At 53.5% G+C, this 17,516-nt stretch overlaps 1 protein-coding gene across 14 annotated transcripts in view; it reads right to left on the bottom strand.

The window, feature by feature from the left end:
* Positions 1–17,516, bottom strand: part of TDRD9 (tudor domain containing 9) — a 118,693-nt gene that overhangs the window by 19,491 nt on the left and 81,686 nt on the right. For 8 of the 14 annotated variants that reach the window (XM_045060596.1, XM_045060601.1, XM_045060603.1 and 5 more), the window contains 11 exons: positions 16,695–16,802; positions 14,711–14,811; positions 11,301–11,528; positions 9,543–9,654; positions 7,952–8,164; positions 7,349–7,438; positions 6,140–6,445; positions 5,081–5,236; positions 3,879–3,949; positions 2,327–2,436; positions 1,741–1,837 (listed from right to left, as the gene is read on the bottom strand). In XM_045060596.1, coding sequence (XP_044916531.1) covers positions 1,741–1,837; positions 2,327–2,436; positions 3,879–3,949; positions 5,081–5,236; positions 6,140–6,445; positions 7,349–7,438; positions 7,952–8,164; positions 9,543–9,654; positions 11,301–11,528; positions 14,711–14,811; positions 16,695–16,802 — 1,592 coding nt within the window. The remainder of the gene's footprint in view (positions 1–1,740; positions 1,838–2,326; positions 2,437–3,878; positions 3,950–5,080; positions 5,237–6,139; positions 6,446–7,348; positions 7,439–7,951; positions 8,165–9,542; positions 9,655–11,300; positions 11,529–14,710; positions 14,812–16,694; positions 16,803–17,516) is intronic. The other 6 variants (XM_045060599.1, XM_023256114.2, XM_045060602.1 and 3 more) reach the window with 4 other exon arrangements.

Raw genomic sequence — 17,516 nt, 5'->3', positions numbered from 1 at the left:
CCCGGTGCGGGGGGAAGGCCGAGTGCGCCCATGTCAACTATCGCGTCCCCTGCAAGCTCCTCAAGCACAGCTGCTGCTGACCCCACAGATTACAAAAGGCTCCCCCAGCTGACCAGAGGCAGGGCTCCCGTGACGAGGCGCAGGCCACCGTCCCCTCATGGGCCCACCTGGCGGAGCCTCCGTGTTTGGACCGCCGGCATTCCCCACGCGGTCACAGAAAGCGCCCCATTCTGGCTCCCTTAACCTAAACTCAACAAAATGAGTGTGAAGTATGGGCTATGTGCAAAGTACCACCTTCCCCCTCTGACGCTTGTTTTTGTTCTAGAAAGATGGTGATTTAAATACCATCGATTTCCACATTTCTTGAGTGTCTCTATCATGTAACCACTTGCGCTTTGGAGATTTGAAACTAATACCCGGAGTCACACAAACCCTCCAAAAGAGCACATTTACAGGGAAATCGAAGCAGGAGCTTGGTCTAGAGTAAGAGGCAAGGACAGTGCAGTGTCCGGGTATTCCCGGAGCCGTGCCCCTGCTCCCACACGGTGGCGCCCTTCCTTGTTAGACAAGGACACGTGCTGCAGTTTTTACACGTCTGTCCGCCCCGGGGAGGACTCAGAAGACACCCCATTCATCAAGGTATTTATCAGCTCATTATGGCAAAACTAGAGAGAGGCCCAATTCCAACATTTAAAGGCATATTAAATCCTATGGGGACAAGAGCAGGTTGGGAACAAATACATATGTGAATAGAGTAGGGCAGTGTTTATAAAAGCCATTTGACGTCCACTGTGCAATTTCTAAAACGGGTAATTACAAAGACGTCATAACATGAAAATGCCTGTATCTGTGGAAAAGGACGCAGTACGACAAACACCTAAAAACAAAAAATATATATAATACTGAAAATAAATACGCTAAACATTTAAAAATGATGATGCTACTTTTTTCCCATTCAGCTTTTTCCAGATTTTTCTAAGGAACGCACGCTTTCAGTGGGAAGCAAGACCCTACTCAGCTGTCGTCTACACTGCAACAAGCACCATCTGAGACCACACCGGCAGACCGAGCAGGTGCATGGAGAGAGGGCCGAGCAAGCGGCAGGGTCGGGTGGTCCCGGGGGGGCGTGCGGCCTTCCCAGAGACCAGACCCCGTTTCTCCGCAGCCGCCGCCCTCTGCAGACGCCCACGAGTGCTTCCCCGGCAACACCCCGACTCTCAAGTGAAAAGCTCACGCGGCGGCTGTCCCCACGTAAGGGTGCCCCGAGGTCTCCCCCCAGCTCACCGCCCTCTCCGCTACAGCCTCCAGGAGAAATCACTGTTTGGTGGAGGCATCAAAAAGAGCTACACCAGTAGGACACAGCAGTGCGCCTCCTCCCCCATGGTCACCAGCCCCCGGGGGGGGGGGGGGGGGGCGGGGACCAGGCGTCCCGTGGACAGCCAGCCGGGAGCCTGAGAGCAGAGTCACCCCTCGGCCCCTCTCCAACAGGACGCCAGCCCCGAGCCCGCTCCCAGCTCCTCCTGTCCCTCCCCCAACCCCTCTCTCACTCAAGCCCCGCGGGACTGGAGCTCTCCCCGAGCCCACTGCAGGCGTGTCCCCGCGGCAACCGCTCCCATCGTGCCCAGGCAGGCGCGGCCGGGGTTCTGGGTCTCCTCTCCAGGGGAGGGGGCGCAGGGGTGCGCTCGCCCACCCGGGTCCTCGCTCCGCGAAGCCCGGACGAAAGGACGACGAGCCCCGCACCTCAGCTCCATCGCGGGTGCAAAGAGCACACTGAGGAGAGCCGGGAGGCCGGGGATGTGGGGCATCAGAGAGGTCTCTCTCAGCAGCATGGTGGACCCTGCGGGACGGGCAACAAAGGCAGCGTCAGGGGCGAGAGTCGCTCTGCAGGACCCCGCGCCCTCCTGGCACACCCCTCCTCCCGTGTCCCCCGCTCCGCGGAGTCCACTCCACGGATGCACCCCACGGCACCCCACAGCGGACGCCATCAGACCTGCCGGGGACCTCTGTCTGCCTGCTCTCCTCTCCTCTCCCCTCCTTCCTTCTCGCCGGGCCATCGGCTTTGTCCCAGGGCCGAGCCCTGTTCTACTCTGGGGACAAGCATGATGTAACGAATGACCGACCCATCAAGAAACCGACACCCGCGCCCTCGTATAAAAGGAAAGGTGATGCTCTATCTCTTAGCCTCGCAGCAGCTGGCGCGCTCAGAAAATGGCCTCCAACTGTGGCACAAATACACGCGTTCGCTGTCATCACGGGACAAACCACTCCTGGTAACAGAGCGGCGCAGGGAGAAGAGCACGCGGCAAATGAACACAGCCCCGCTCACCGGTGGCGTTGACTGACAGGGAAGCCGCAACCAGCATCCTCTGGTAGAGGTCCTCAGGGGCGTCGCTGATGATGACAGAGTTGATGCTTTCCTTCTCGATCCAAACACACCTGAAAGGGGCGTGGGCAGGAGACAGAGGCTGAGCCACCCACCGGGCAGCGTGCTCCGTCCAACCCGCAGCCGGCACGACAGACACAGGCAAGCGCGCGAGCGCAACGCTCAACAGGCGCAAGCCTCTTAACGTCCCAGCGGTCCTTGGCGCCTCCTCTTCTCGCCCGGGACCGCCGGCTCCCACCCTCGTCTCTCGCAGGCCTCGGCCTCGAGCGACACCCGCGCGCCGACAAGGCCCAGATCGCCACCTCCTGGTCCCAGGGGCCGGGTCCCGCGCTCCCAACCCGGAGGCCATCAGCTATGGCGCAGGCGGGCCCCCGGCCCCCCCTTCACTTGCCAGCAGAGGCCCCGTGGCCACTTGGAAGGCCCTCCTCCGCTCTTCCCCTTCCGGTGCCACTGACTCTACTCTCACACCGGCCTGCTGACTCCACCCGGGAGCTCTCGTGAAGTTGTCTGTTTCTGCACCTCCTGCCGGGGACTCAGCGTGGCCCACGATGTCCCCACCCGGGATTCCGGCAGTGGGCAGCCTCCGAAGTACGCTCCTGCCTGACAACCTCCTCCCCTGAGATCCAGTGCGTTCTTCCTACTGTGCTCCGCACACCTTCCAGCGCCCACAGACCCCCTGCCAACCTTTCGGAACCGCAGGCTCTAGCAAAGGGCCGGTGGGCCCGAGCGCTGCACCCCTCACGGCTCCAAGAGGCGTCTGCTCTAGGCATCCAGCCGTCAGTTTACCTTGTAGCCAAGCGACTGTTTAAAGGGCACGGTAAGACTTTCCAACTGGCTTCAGACGTCGAGACCTCGCTTCTGGAGCTCGCCCTCACCACACAGCTCTGCAGCCCCTCCGTTTCCGCCCTCCCTCCAGCCTCACGCACTTATTCAAGTGCAGGGTCACAGCGAGGCCAACGCCTTCAGCCAGCCTCCACCGCCCCTCACTGCTGCTCCTCAGCCTCCCCTGCGTTCCTCCTGTCACAGGATCTCTGGAAACCTCTGTGGCCTTCCGGGTGTGGTCAGGGGCCCCTCCGAGATGCTTTCATGATGTTCCAGAGCCTCACCAACCCATCCCAGGAGGACCGGTTTTCCCTCACACACCACCCACCCTGGACCCACAATTTTGGAATCACACCGAGTGCATTTTGGTCACTGTTGTTCCCCTGAAACCATAAACAGTTCCCAGAACACAGTGGCATTCACAGGGTTGCTGAATGAATAACACTACAGAAAAAATGAAGTCTTGGTTGGAAGATTCTCAAAAAGGTCTTACACAGAACAGCTTTCATGTAAGAGACAAAGAGTACCTCAGATCTGGAGGTAGGAGAGAATGAGAAGGAGCTGGAAAAGGGAACGTCCCAAGAGCTTAGACATAAAGATTAGTTTCTGAAAAGCTCTATAAACAGGGGAGCAGAGGAAAAAGGAACCCACGGGGAACCTGAGCTAATCATACCTGAACTTGGAGATTCTAGTCAAACTGTGACACTTCAGTTCATAAGGGTTAAAAGGCCCGTGAAGTATTGCCTGTATATACAAAATATGCAGAGTGTTACCAGTAAGCGAGTTATCACTTAATATGCATTTAGGGGCACCTGGGTGGCTCGGCTGGGCATCCGTCCAACTCCTGATTTCGGCTCAGGTCACGATCGTGAGATTCATGGTTCGTGAGACCGGGCCCCACGACGGGGTCTGCGCTGACGTGCGGAGTCTGCTTGGGATGCTCTCCCCCTCTCTCCCTGCCCCTCCCTCGCTCTTGCGCTCTCACGCGTGCACGCTCTGTCTCTCCCTCTCAAAATAAACATTTAAAAACTTAAAAATACACACATTTCAAAAATCCAAAAATCAGCTCATGCGTTAAAGAAAACAGCTACGCCTCAGCTACGACACCTTCAGGTTCGGTGGGAAGAGATGTGGCACGGGTGCTCTTCTGGGGACACGATGACTCTCTGCTTAGCGTTCCTTGACAGGAACGCTTCAGGAAGACACTGGCCAAAAAAAGGAAATGTCGCCCAACACCTGAGTGACCGTATTCTTCTCGCCGCACCAGACCAGCCCAACCGAGCAGGGAGCGCCGGGGACACACGGCCCGGGGCGGCGGAGGGGGGGCTCTTCTCCCACCAGGCGGGCACCCCCGCGGGGTCCCGCTCTCCACAGCCCTTACGCCACCCTCTCCCCCCGGGCAAACAGGCACAGCGGCCTTCTTAGGAAAGGCTGGTTGAAACACAAGAACTAGACTAAGCACCTCTTTACGCCAGGCCCGGCTTCTCCCCTCACTAACATAGGCTCCACGGCCAAAAAAGCGTCAACATTAAAAACCAGGAAGAGAAAAACCCATCGGGACCACTGGCTTACGACTCAGCACGTAAACGTAAAATTATCTTAAGTTTTTAGGCTGTATTTTATTTTTATTATTATTTTTTTTAACGTTTATTTTCGAGACACAGAGAGACAGAGCATGAACGGGGGAGGGTCAGAGAGAGAGGAAGACACAGAATCCGAAACAGGCTCCAGGCTCCGAGCTGTCAGCACGGAGCCCGATGCGGGGCTTGAACCCACAGACTGTGAGATCTTGACCTGAGCCGAAGTCGGAGGCTCAACCGACTGAGCCACCCAGGCGCCCCTAGGCTGTATTTTAAAACAACTCCTATAAATTACCTTGCAATTGGGAGCCCCCAGTTTATTAGAAGAAAAGCTCTCCAACAAAATCCGAATCAGGTACTTTTTGTCATCTTTCACGGGTGACGGCATAGACATATCTGCTATGTCTTCCACGGACTTGGAGCAGAGACCCTTGAGAGCTTCGTGGCTTTGCTGAAGACAGTAAGGAAAGTTCATTTTGCCAGAAGAAAAAACTGTACTGAAAGCACTTTATTCTAAACTAATCAAAGTACTTCACAGGCAGGACCTTATTCTAGGCTGACTACTAGGCCTTTAAGGTCAGGAAAAAATCTTGTTGAGTATTTCAAACAAAAGAATTAAGACAGGACTCATTTAAGGTTCAATTTCATCAGCCTTCCCTACCTCTCGGCCATCAGAAAATTGAAGAGACTGAGAAACAGTTCTTAAGAGAACTTTCCGTACACGAAGTCTCTGCTGCACACGGGGGACACCGCCAGAATCCCTAAAGTGGCTTTCGCGTAACCAAACACAAAACCTAGCCGGCTCTCGGCTACCACCCTCTTGCCGGTCCCCGCTCTCCCTAATCCCAGCCCCTGCATCCTCAGCAGACGCCACAGAAGAGAAAGAATGGCCTTCGACATTTGATTCAAACGTGGCATCTCTGAAGCCTTCCAACCAAGAAAAATAGCTTCAGGACGGATTTTGAAAGAAACGGTTGAAAATCATTTTGAAATATGTGAAGTACTTGGAACAAACGTTTATTAATTACTTTCATCAGGGAGCTAAATCTTAGATTTCGTTACAGAAAAAACAACTCCCCAAATGGAAAACCTTTCTATACCTAACTTTCATTCCAAGAAGGAAAAAACAGCTTAATGATAGGAAACCAACAGAGCGACGCCCAGCCGCCATGCTTTAGTGTCAAAGAAACCTAGACCTTCAAAACGGTGCCAGACACGCTGACTGTCCACCCGTCGGCATCCTGGGAGAGGAAAGCAGGGCCCCCGTCCTCCCCCCTCCCTCCCTCCCTTCCCCCCATCTCTCTCCCCCCCCCTCGCCCCTCCCTCCCCCCCACCGGCTCTCTCCCTCTCTCACACGCACGGCCACACGCCCTCCAGCCACCAGGACGGAGGTGCCTACTCTGGACTCGTAGGGCTCCTCGGCGAGCTCGGCGTAGCCCTCCTGGATGAGGACGTCCCTGACGCTGACGGTGTCCTGGGCCCCCGCGCACCGGTACACGTCCACGTGCAGGACGCCGTGCACCACGGAGAAGACCCTCACGAGGAGGGCGCGGCCGTTCACGAGGGAGGCGAAGCGCCGGCCGGCCTCGCGGCTCCAGTGCTCGCCGCACACCAGCGACTTGGCGGAGGGCCGCATCCCGCGGATCTTCAGCTCCAGCGCCTACGGGACAGAAGGGCGCGGCTGACCCGCTTCCGTGACCCAGCGAGCCGCTCCCCCCACCCCCACCCCGGACGCTGCCGCCGGGCGGCCCCGAACCGGGGTCCGCGCCAGCGGCCTCGTCAAAATCCTCCCAGACACGCCGTGGCCCACTGACCGACCGACCGACCGACCGACGGACGGAGAAGGTCGACGTGGGGGGTGCGCGCCCGAGGAGGCGCGGGAAGGGCAGGCTGCCCGTCACACGGTAGGTCGCGGGAAGAGAAGGTGACGGCGCGAGGGACACGGTCGGCGGCCCCGCGATCGTGCCGTACGGAGACGGACGGCGGCCGCGCCCGCGCGAGTGGGGCACGAGGTGCCGAGTGGCGGAACCTCTACGCCGTGCGCCCGAAACGAACGTCAAGCTCGTGTCGACTAGACTTCGCCAAAAATAAGGAAAGGGTTGTGTATACTCAGAAAACACAACTGGGGGCAAGTGAGGACGTCGCAGGAAAGGAAACGCGGGGCTGCTCTTCTACCGGAACGGAAGTTCGGAGTTCAGGACGCCTTCCGGAAGGTTTCCGTGCGGAAGGAAGGCGCGCGGGTGCGTCTCCGGGCCCCCCAGGCTCTGGCTCGTCGCAACACGACCAGACCCCTCGGAAACAGCATTCAAAACGCTACGGAATTGAACCGCTCCTCTTCCGCTAAGCGCCAAACCCCGCGCGTATCTGAACTCGCTCCGCCAACAAGCCCGCGGCACTACGTTTCTGGAGAACGGCAGACACCGACGTGGGCCGCTGTGACACGGCGAGTCCCCACCCCCCACCAAGTCCGGGGCCCCGTCTGCCCGTGGGGGGAGGACAGGCCACGTGGCCTCCACAGGCCTTCCCAGCTCCTCACTGAGGCCGCAGGGACTTCGCGCCTTACCTGAAACGGGAGTTCGAGAAGTTGACAGGGAATCTCCATTAAAAGATCCAGATCCACGTGAGACCTGTTGCCATAGTCCACAAAGAACACCTGGAGGAGGGGAGAGGACACGCTTCGGCACAGGGTCACACGCCACGCAACCGTCTTCTCGAGCTCCGGAACCGCAGGAGTCTCGTGACAGGAACTTAAATCCACACGTCGCTGAGGGGAATAACTGCTTTGGAGGTTACTTTTCTTTTCTTTCTTTTTTTTTTTTTTTTTTTTAATTTTTTTTCCCCAACGTTTATTTATTTTTGGGACAGAGAGAGACAGAGCATGAACGGGGGAGGGGCAGAGAGAGAGGGAGACACAGAATCGGAAACAGGCTCCAGGCTCTGAGCCATCAGCCCAGAGCCCGACGCGGGGCTCGAACTCACGGACCGCGAGATCGTGACCTGGCTGAAGTCGGACGCTTAACCGGCTGCACCACCCAGGCGCCCCTGGAGGCTACTTTTCTAACTGAAACGATTTTATAATTTCCACTTAAAATTAGACAAGATCTTCTATAAGCTGCTACAAGTCTGCCTCGCTTCCCTCTGCGTGATTAGTTACAGAAAAACACACCTCAGCAGAATTCCCAGAAACGTAAAGGATTTGAGCTCGAAAGTAGCTCTCTTGGTCAAAATCAGTGAAAGGCGCCAGGCAGACCAGGTCCGGGTGCGGGTGCGTGGGCAACGGCACCAATTTCAGTCGGTTTATTTCAGCAGTGAGCTTTCTCAGAATCTTGGAGGTTCTCTCATCAACCCTGTATCCCCAGAAGTGTCCTACCTCAACCACCTAAAAAAGAAGGAAACAAAGCAGAGGTGACCTCCAGAAACGATTTCTATAAAAAGGTTATCACAAGCCCACACGGCAGGACAGACACACGGTACTGCGACCCGAGGGATCCTACAGGCTTTTGACAGGTGCTTACAAGAACACTCGGGGCTCGCGGGTCACCCACGGTGAGGAAACGTGTGTCACAGACCCCTCTCAGGTGTGCGACTCGCCAGCACGCTCACCCACGAGAGGCTCCGACCCGCGAGCAGCCCCGGGTGGGTGAGCCAAGTCCGCAGAGTCTGCAGGCGCCCTCGGGGGCAGCGCGGGCGGGTGTGGTGTGAGGGCACAGCCCCTGCGAGAGCAGTGACAAGCGGGAGGAGGAGGAGCAGACGCTCCATCGAAAACGGCCTCACTGAGCGGCCCCCGCCCATGCTGCCAGGTGCAGCGAGGACCCACACCCACCAGGGTTTTCCAGCAGCCTGGAATCCAGGTTTCTACGTGGAGTCTCCTGATGAAGCGTGGCCAGATTTACCAGGAAGCAGACATGTATTTCCACTGAAATTTTTTTTAAGACGGAGGGGCGCCTGGGTGGCTCAGTCGGTTGAGTGACCAACTCTTGGTTTCCACTCAGGTCACCATCCCAGGGTTGTGGGATCCAGCCCTGCATTGGGCCCCATGTGAGCGTGGAGCCTGCTTGAGACTCATTCTCTCTCTTAAAATATATAAACATCCAATTAAAAAAAGTAGTAAAAACCACCTTAAAGAATGATGATGCTGATGGCAGTTCTGTTGACATAAACTGAGTAATACAGGCATGTGTCACTGTGCCAATGAACATTTTCACGTGTCAGGTCGAAATTAATGTTTTATCATTTTAAACTTTTTTTATGACATAATTACAGAGAAAGAGCATGAGTGGAGGAGGGGCAGAGAGAGAGGGAGACACAGAATCCAAAGCAGGTTCCAGGCTCTGAGCTGTCAGCACAGAGCCTGACGCGGGGCTCAAACTCATAAACCACAAGATCATGACCTGAGCCAAAGTCGGACACTTAACCCACTAAGCCGCCCAGGTGCCCCCCACCCCGCTTTTTTAAACATTTTTTTAAACGTTTATTCATTTTTGAGAGACAGAGTGGCATTTTAAATGTACCTAACGTTTTAAAAATTAGACTTTGATTCTAGAATATTTGTGTTTCATTTTCTGTTACAGTTCCATTTCCATTTAACAAGTACAATAATGCAAGCCCACCCACATTTACTAGATCACTAAGGTGCACAGGCTGTGTGCATGTGTGTGTCTGTGTGTACAAGTACATGCACTATTTCATGTCTACAGCATGACAATCCTAGGTTAAAAAGACAGAAAAGCTCTAATGATTCAGACACACCATCTCACCTCTGTGACATCAATTGTTAAGAGAAGATCTGTAATTGTCTGGGACCTGTCGAATGTGTTAAATGAGACCTGCATAGGATCTACTGTCTGCTTCTGGAAGTCCACATTCACCCTATGTAATGTGATTTAAAAAAAAAAGAAAAAGAAAAAAAGACAATAAAAGTCAGGTGTTACAAAGAAAACACGTTTACATATGTGAAGTCACTGCTCAAACTATTCCATTACTTATACAAGAAAAACCCATTTTAACACAAGAAAAGAACATCTTGTAAGCTGGCAATGACAATTTGATTTCATCCCAAATCTGAGTGTGTGATGGCTTCCCGAGCTGCCCCGGGTGGGGGGGTGGGGGTGGGGTGGGGAGGGGGGGTGGAGCGTGCACCAGGGGTTATACACCACCCCCAGGGGTGTATTCTAAAGGTCTAGACTCTTACAGAAGACCTACTTTTAAGGGCACACATTCTAAGACCTGCCATATTTCCTAACTTCTGGTTTCAGAGGTGAGTGACTTTGACTTTTCCTAAAGTACGAGAATCCATGCCTGGTTCAATGTTAGAAAACACACAGGTGATTTTCTAGTAAACCATGGAGACATAGTTCATCTCTTAAAACAGTAAGACAGCAAATGCTGAAGTCTGAGGACATGAAATACAAATGTGATAAAAATACAATTCCCCTTTCCTAATACTTTCTTTCTAGAATGAAGTGGAAGAATTATGAGAGATTCTAACCCAACTCTGCCCAGCTTTCAGACCCACTTATTAAGAGTGATTCAGGCAAAGCTCCCAGCAGGACACACCCTCCCTGGGCTACAGACCCAACTCCCTGCACCTTCAGAGCCTCAGAATCAAAACCTCAACATGGAATAGTTGTCGATGGGACGTGCTTCCTTCCCTCACCAATTCCAAATTCCTGTCAAGGTCCTCACAGAACCAAAAAGATCACAAATAAGAAATGATGACTGAGGGCGCCTGGGTTGGGCGTCCGACTTCGGCTCAGGTCATGATCTCACGGCTTGTGAGTTCGAGCCCCGCGTCGGGCCGTGTGTCGACAGCTCGGAGCCCGGAGCCTGCTTCGGGTTCTGTGTCCCCCTCTCTCTGCCCCTCCGCCACTCGTGCTCTCTCTTGCTCAAAAACAAATAAACATTAAAAATTTTTTTTTAAATGATGACTGAGAATTCCTCCACACGGTACTGGGACAGTGTGACCCAAAGCAAAGGCATCTGTTACATCCCGAAGGGTGATTTAACTCAGTCCAAGAGAAACAAATCCGTACGCCCAACAGCATCTACCGAGTGCCGAGTATCACTGCTTGGGGCCGCCACGCGGGCAGCTCAGCCTTCCTGTAGCAAACGAGGCTGGAGGGAGAGCCCCCGTCAAGAGGAAGGGGTGGCTGTGTGGGCCGGCACCGGGGTGCTCCCAACGCATCTCCTTTTTTGTCCCACCATCCACTCTGCTGACCACAAAGAATACTCCACTTTGCTTAAAAAGAGAAAATGAGAGGCGCGTGGGTGGCTCCGTCGGTTCGGCATCTGACTCTTGATTTCGACTCAGGTCACGATCTCACGGTTCGGGAGGTCGAGCCCCACGTCAGGCTCTGTGCTGACAGCGCAGAGCCTGCTTGGGATTCTCTCTCCACCCCCCTCTCCTCCACCCACACGCTCTCTCTCAGAATAAATAAGCCTTAAAAGCAACAACAACCGTATTTGAGACTGTGACAGCAGGCAGACAGGGGTGCCCGCCCACCTTCTGAAAATACCTTGTGTTCCTGAGCTTCGAAACCGCCCCTCCTTGGACCTTCCCCTCGATCTCCTCTGCAGAGTGTACATTCAGCTCCAGGGCAACTTTCAGCTGAGACATCTTGATCGCCATGTACACCGCGGGAAGAGTTTTAAACCTTTCTGTCGGATTACGTGAGAACTCCACGAAGGCTCTGCTCCACAAACGTAAAGCAAAAATCAGTTCATCAGGAACCTGAAAAGGAGAACTGAATGCATATTAATTTCTCTCAAAATGAGATGGACATTTTTAATTACATCTCTCCTCAGAATACCAGAAACTCTTCATTCCACAATTAAGAAGTTTTCCTTAAATGAAACTACCCACTTAAGAGAAACAGAAATCACAAGGACCTGTCATCTCGGTAAAACCGAGCGCCACCCTTATGAATTCCCCCACGTAAGGACAGGACGCACACCAAGTGCGAATGAGACTTTCAGCCAAGGAATCTTGACTCTCACAGCAAACACAGGATGACGGCTCCGTGAGCCCCCACGGTTTTTCTATTTTACTGTAAACTAAACACAGAGGACGGAAAATCAAGAAGAGGTCAGTCTCTCCACACTCCCCTCCACAAACAGCACCGGGCTGACCCCCCAGGCGGGCTGGCGGACACCCCTCGCCACCAGGCCTCCCACATCCCTGCCAGAGGAGAACCGAGCGTGCGCTGAGGGCGTCTGCTGGCATTTCCCGGGATAAATAAAGCTTCAAGTTCACACTTGCTTGTACACGAATGCCCTGGGTCAAAACATCATCGTCATGCAAACAGACCTACGACCCCTCCAAGTACCGTCACGGAAACGTGGACGTCTGAGCCCCGCGAAGGACGCAGCCGGTGAGGAGGGGCCGGCAGGGACGAAAGTCAGCCCCTAGCTCGGCCCTGCGCCCAGCCTGTCTGCAGCCTGAGCCCGCTGCCCCGGGAGCACCAGCTGTCCTCCGCCCTCCTGCACCCCCCCACCGCCCTCCTCCCCCGCCTCCCGGTGGACTCCCCGCTGAGCATGCGCACTGGCCTGTGCCCAACTCGCTCCCCTCCTGTTCTGTCGCCTTCTCTAGCCGGCTCCTGAGTTTCTCCTCAGAAAGCTTCTTTCACACTGAGGCCACACTTCCAGAATGCCCATCTTACAGCAGATTCTGAACTCCCGCCCACGGGACCCCCGCCCACGCCCCTCCTGCCGGGGGGCCGCTCCTCACGGCCCCTTCCCACTCAATGCTGTCTGGAAGTCTGGAAGACCTGCCCTCGTGGACCCCCATCCCCTTTGTCCTGTACACACGACCAACAACCAAGCCCAAGAGATCTTGTGTCTCACCTGTGGCCTCCTTGGTGTCAAGGGTTACCTTGCTTTACACGACTGCCAAGGCTCCCCCTCTTCTCCGTCCTCTGATCACATCCTACAAAACGGCGCAGCTCTGACACCTGGGGGTCTCCACACACCCGTCTATCCGTCCTCATCCTGGCCAGGTGGCCACAAAGGACCATCTGGCATAGAGCACCCGACCTCCACGACACACACAGATCTGACACAACACCAGCTGCCGGCCACCCGGCCTCCGCCCCGGCCTCGCGCGCACCCCACTCTCTCCAGAGACCCAGCTGGGCTCACGCTGGGCCCCTATGGGAGCAGCGCCTCTTCCTGCCCCAGCAGCCACCTCCGCCGCCCACCTCAAACACCTCCTCGGAACGTCCCAAGTGAACATGACTGCTCCGAGCCCCAGAAAGAATGTCTTCTGACCACCTGGGCCTCCCTGATGACAGTCCGAGACGGACAAATGTCTGTGGAACCCCACAACTAAGCTGACACCCCACCGCCAGGCTGGAAGCTCCACGTGGGAAGAGATGCTGTGCCTGTGAACTTACCACCTGTGCCCGAAGGCCCTTCACGCCTGACACCACTTCCTCGCTCAAGAAAGCCCTGCGTGACCCCATAAGGAGCACAGCCTCTACTCCCTCAAATAGTGATTTGGGTCATCCTTTGTCCTTACACACTCGATGCACAAGGACGGCTCCTGGTACAACCAGAAGAGCACAGTTACACCTCCAATAACTGACATGACATTACTATTGTGGCTAAAAAGCCAGAAACAAGGAATCGTGTAAAATAGGATTAAAATACCTATTAAAAAAAAAAGGCTCAGACAGGAAGAATATGAAACAGACACAGACTCCAACCCAGTGACAAGATCAGACTTGTTGGCTGCCGGCCACTCAAACCCGGCAAAGATCACCCACGCACAACTGGAGCCAGAGCCAAGGCAAACGCGATTTCTCTTCTCTTTCAACCGAGTGACCTCCTAAAGGGGCTAAGCTGTGAGCCTGGTGGTCCGCTACCAACAAGGTCCAATGACGCCTGGGGAGTCAGGACAGAGAGCTTCACCATGTGGCTCCAGTTTTAAATAAGTGATTTGTAAACGTGATGAAGAATCTCAGCGTAATCTGAGGGGCCCCTGGGTGGCTCAGTCGTTAAACACCTGACATGGGCTCAGCTCACATCTCATGGTTCGTGGGTTCGAGCCCCACGTCGGGTGAGCTCGAGCCTCATTTTAGGTGAGCCCTGTTTCTCTCCCTCTGCCCCTTGCTCACTCGTGCCCCCCCCCCCAACAAACAATTTCAGTGTAATTTGTGTTTGAATATTTAAGAAGACTTGAGATACTATAAGCTAAGCTAGTTCAATCTGTAACCGCTGTGGACAGCATTGAGACCCTGTCAGGTTATGAAAATCGATGTATTAATCACAGGAACAGAACTTACAATGTCTGAAAAACTAACCCAAACTGACATCAGCTTAATAAAAACAATTTATAGACCACCAGAAAAAATCTCCAATGTTAGAACTAAAAATCAATTTAAAACCACAGTCTTTTCTTCACACATTCCCTCCTAGAAATAAAAACTCAAAGGGACACTCTGAGCCGTGCCATTCTGGCCCTTATACCTGCAATTCAGATGAGGTGAAACGTACTCAGCGTCCGCAGTACTTGTCTGCCAAAAATAATTAGAACACACTTGTGTTGAGTAACTACAAGCAGGGAGGCCCTATCCTGGGGTGTCTCCATGGCCTACAAAGTAACCTATCACTAGTGATGCACCGTGACCAGGCGACTGGGACAGGCGACTCCCCGAGCACTGTCCCGGCACCGCAGGGCGTCACCGGGCCTTGTCGGTAGCAGACCCACAGGCTCACAGCTTAGCTGCTCTAGGAGGCCACGCGGTTGAAACAGAAGAGAAATCGCGACTGATAACAAGACAGACCAAAGCCACATTCCACGGCCACGTGGAACAGCCCGAACAGAGACCCATTTCTACGTACACTCAGTTTTAAGGATTCGTTCCCACAAACATTAAAAACGTTACGGCTCTTTCATAACTACAGTTGATTGCAAAAATATACTTACTTTGTACCATCAAATACAACGGATTTGACTTGACCACACTGTCTAAAGAGAGACTGTAGTTGTTTATGGTAGAGAAATCCATAGGGAGGAATGTGCTTCAACTGTAACACACAAAGCAGGATTAGTATTTAGTATTAGTATTTTAGCATCAGAGCAGACGTAGAAGCTAAGGAAACAGTTATGATGTTCATAACTGTTCACAAGCTAAAGCCGCTACACATTATTTTAGTTCACAAAAACATAGTTTACTGTCTTTAACCATAAGATGTAGACTCTACGGACAGGTGTACCTAATGACTAATGACTTTTACATCGTAACTAAGCTTCAATAATAAATACATGCTAAATAAAAGCTAACTCTTTCTCTGCCAAAATACAAAAGTCCAACAGGAAAAAAAAAGCTGTTTTTTTATTTTACTTTAAGCAAGCTGACTAAACACGTCTCTTGGCACAACCCCTCCTACGTACACGAAGGGAACCAGCAGGAGCTCTGCCCCACGGGCCCGAGGGGCATCACACACCGTGGCCACAAGTCAAGCACACTGAGCTGCAAACCCCTCCCGGCCCCGACTGCTTGCTTTCTCCCCTCCGTCTGGGTGATCAGCGTTCCAGGCTCTGGCTGGGCAGGAAACCTGGGGCCCCTGCACCAGCGGTCCCAGGCCCCAGGAGAGGCCGCGAGAGGTGGGGGGGGGAGGGGGGGGGCGAGAAGCCCCGGTTCTGAGCTGCCGGGTCAAGCGTCCAGTGGCAAGGTATGGAATCGCCCCAGGACTCACCCACCACAAGAAGTAAGGATGAGGGTAAGTCCCCACATCGAGGGGTCAGCGCAAGGCTCAGGGAAGCAGAATATAAAATGCGTAACAAAGGGCCTCTCAGGTAGGGGTTGAGTCAACGCGAGCTATCATCTGGTCTTCCTAATGCGCGTGGAGGGCAAAGGTCTGGCCCCAAACCCCACTCGTGGCAAGCACAGCTGGAACCTGACAAGGACCCCGCGGGATCCTTCTCGCTGTGCACGGGGCAGGGGAGAAGACCACATCTCGAGTCAAGGAAGCCAAACAAAAGAGCCTTGTCCGGCCTGAAGACCCACAGGGGCAGAGTCCCCAGCAGCGATAAGAGACTAATGACCACTTTTTACATTAAAATTCCCTTCAGCTGCCTGCCCCCAGCCTGAGCACCAGCAACGTTCAGGCTCGTCCCAGATCTCCACAACACTCAGTCGCCTGTGACCCTCCCCGTGCGCCTGCTCCCTTCAGTGATCGTGGCGACGTTACCAACAGGAAAAAGCTGGCATGCTCGAGCGCTTACTGTAGGCCAGCCACTTTACCGAGGGCTTTACACCCCCCTGTCAGGTATAAACTGATAACAGAACCGAGTGGTGCAGTGAAAGTCCAGTTCCCAAGTACTTTATTCCAGCTGTGCATCCTGACATTTCCACGTGCTCAGGTTTGACCAAACGGTCCACAAATGTTCGTCCAATGGTCCATGCCAATGGCTGAGCATCAGATTCACCGAAAACGCATATTATTTAAATGTTAATTTCCAGACCTTTCCTTCTAGTTCAGGTTTTGTGGCATGGAGCCCTGAAATATTTAAAAATAAACAAACACTCTCTAGGTGATTCTACTGGGCATTCAGGTTCTGTGGATCAGTTTAAATCACAGTCCTAATCTGACAACCAATAACATTTCACTTTGTGTAAAATGAAATTGTTAACTAAATATTCTTAACCTTATGGAGAAGGGTCTTAAATCCCTCAAAAGGGCACATTATCAGTTAGCCATAAATAATGTAACTTCTCAAGGCTATTTTTCCAGGCCAGGTCTGCAAAAAAGGAAGCAAGACTGAGGGCAAGTAGATGTGTGTGAAAAGGTCAAACAAGCTGTTGATATCCACGTGAGAGGCAAAGATCCACCAGGTACTTGTAACAATGGAAACACCTGGAGAAACACAACGTTCTGTAGCGGCCACACTGAAACGGAGCGCCTACCACGATGGTGGTCTTCGGGTCTTTGCCGGCCAGCTCCCTCACCGCCATCTCCTCGTCAGGCTGTCCGAAAGTAAAGTAATTTGGGTAAAAAGCACCCGCCAATACAACCTGGAAGAGAATTGTACGTTCATGAAGTAACGTTATTTATCAGTCTGTCTCACCAACACACAAATCTCTTCCCAGAACGATGTTAACAGCTGTAAGGTAAAAAATGAGCTTACATTAAAAAAAACTAGACCTTCTACCAACTGAGCCGAAAGTCCCAATTCTGGTTATTTTACCGGAAAAAGAGCAGCAGTCCAGACACAGTCTTTCTTCAAAGGACATGGAGCCCATCTCAGAAGGAGGGCTAGGAAACAGTGCCGAGTACGAGTGAGGGCACAAATGACTCTGCACGCTTTCCTACCTGCTCCCCAGCAAACTCCCCTCTATAGGAAGGGCACCTCTCCACACTCCAAGAAACACATCCAGTGTGCGCTTCTATTTTTTTTTTAATTTTTTTTAACATTTATTTATTATTGAGAGACAGAGAGACACAGGGCATGAGCAGCAGAGGGGTAGAGAGAGGGGGAGATGCAGAATCCGAAGCAGGCTCCAGGCTCCCAGCTGTCAGCACAGAGCCCGACGCGGGGCTCAAACCCACAAACTGTGAGATCATGACCTGAGCCGAAGTCAGTCACTTAACCAACTGAGCCACCCAGGCGCCCCAATACGCACTTCTAAAAAGCACTCTGCAGAGTCCCTTCTTCAATCAAAATATCATTCGAAACAAACACTCACAGAAGACTCTCCCTCCTTAAAGCAATCTGAAACCCAGAAAAA

This window comes from Felis catus, chromosome B3 (genome assembly GCF_018350175.1).
Source record: "Felis catus isolate Fca126 chromosome B3, F.catus_Fca126_mat1.0, whole genome shotgun sequence".
Classification (NCBI taxonomy): Eukaryota; Metazoa; Chordata; class Mammalia; order Carnivora; family Felidae; genus Felis; species Felis catus.
The sequence above is the reverse complement of the archived record's forward strand: the minus strand, read 5'-3'. Positions and strand labels throughout refer to the sequence as shown.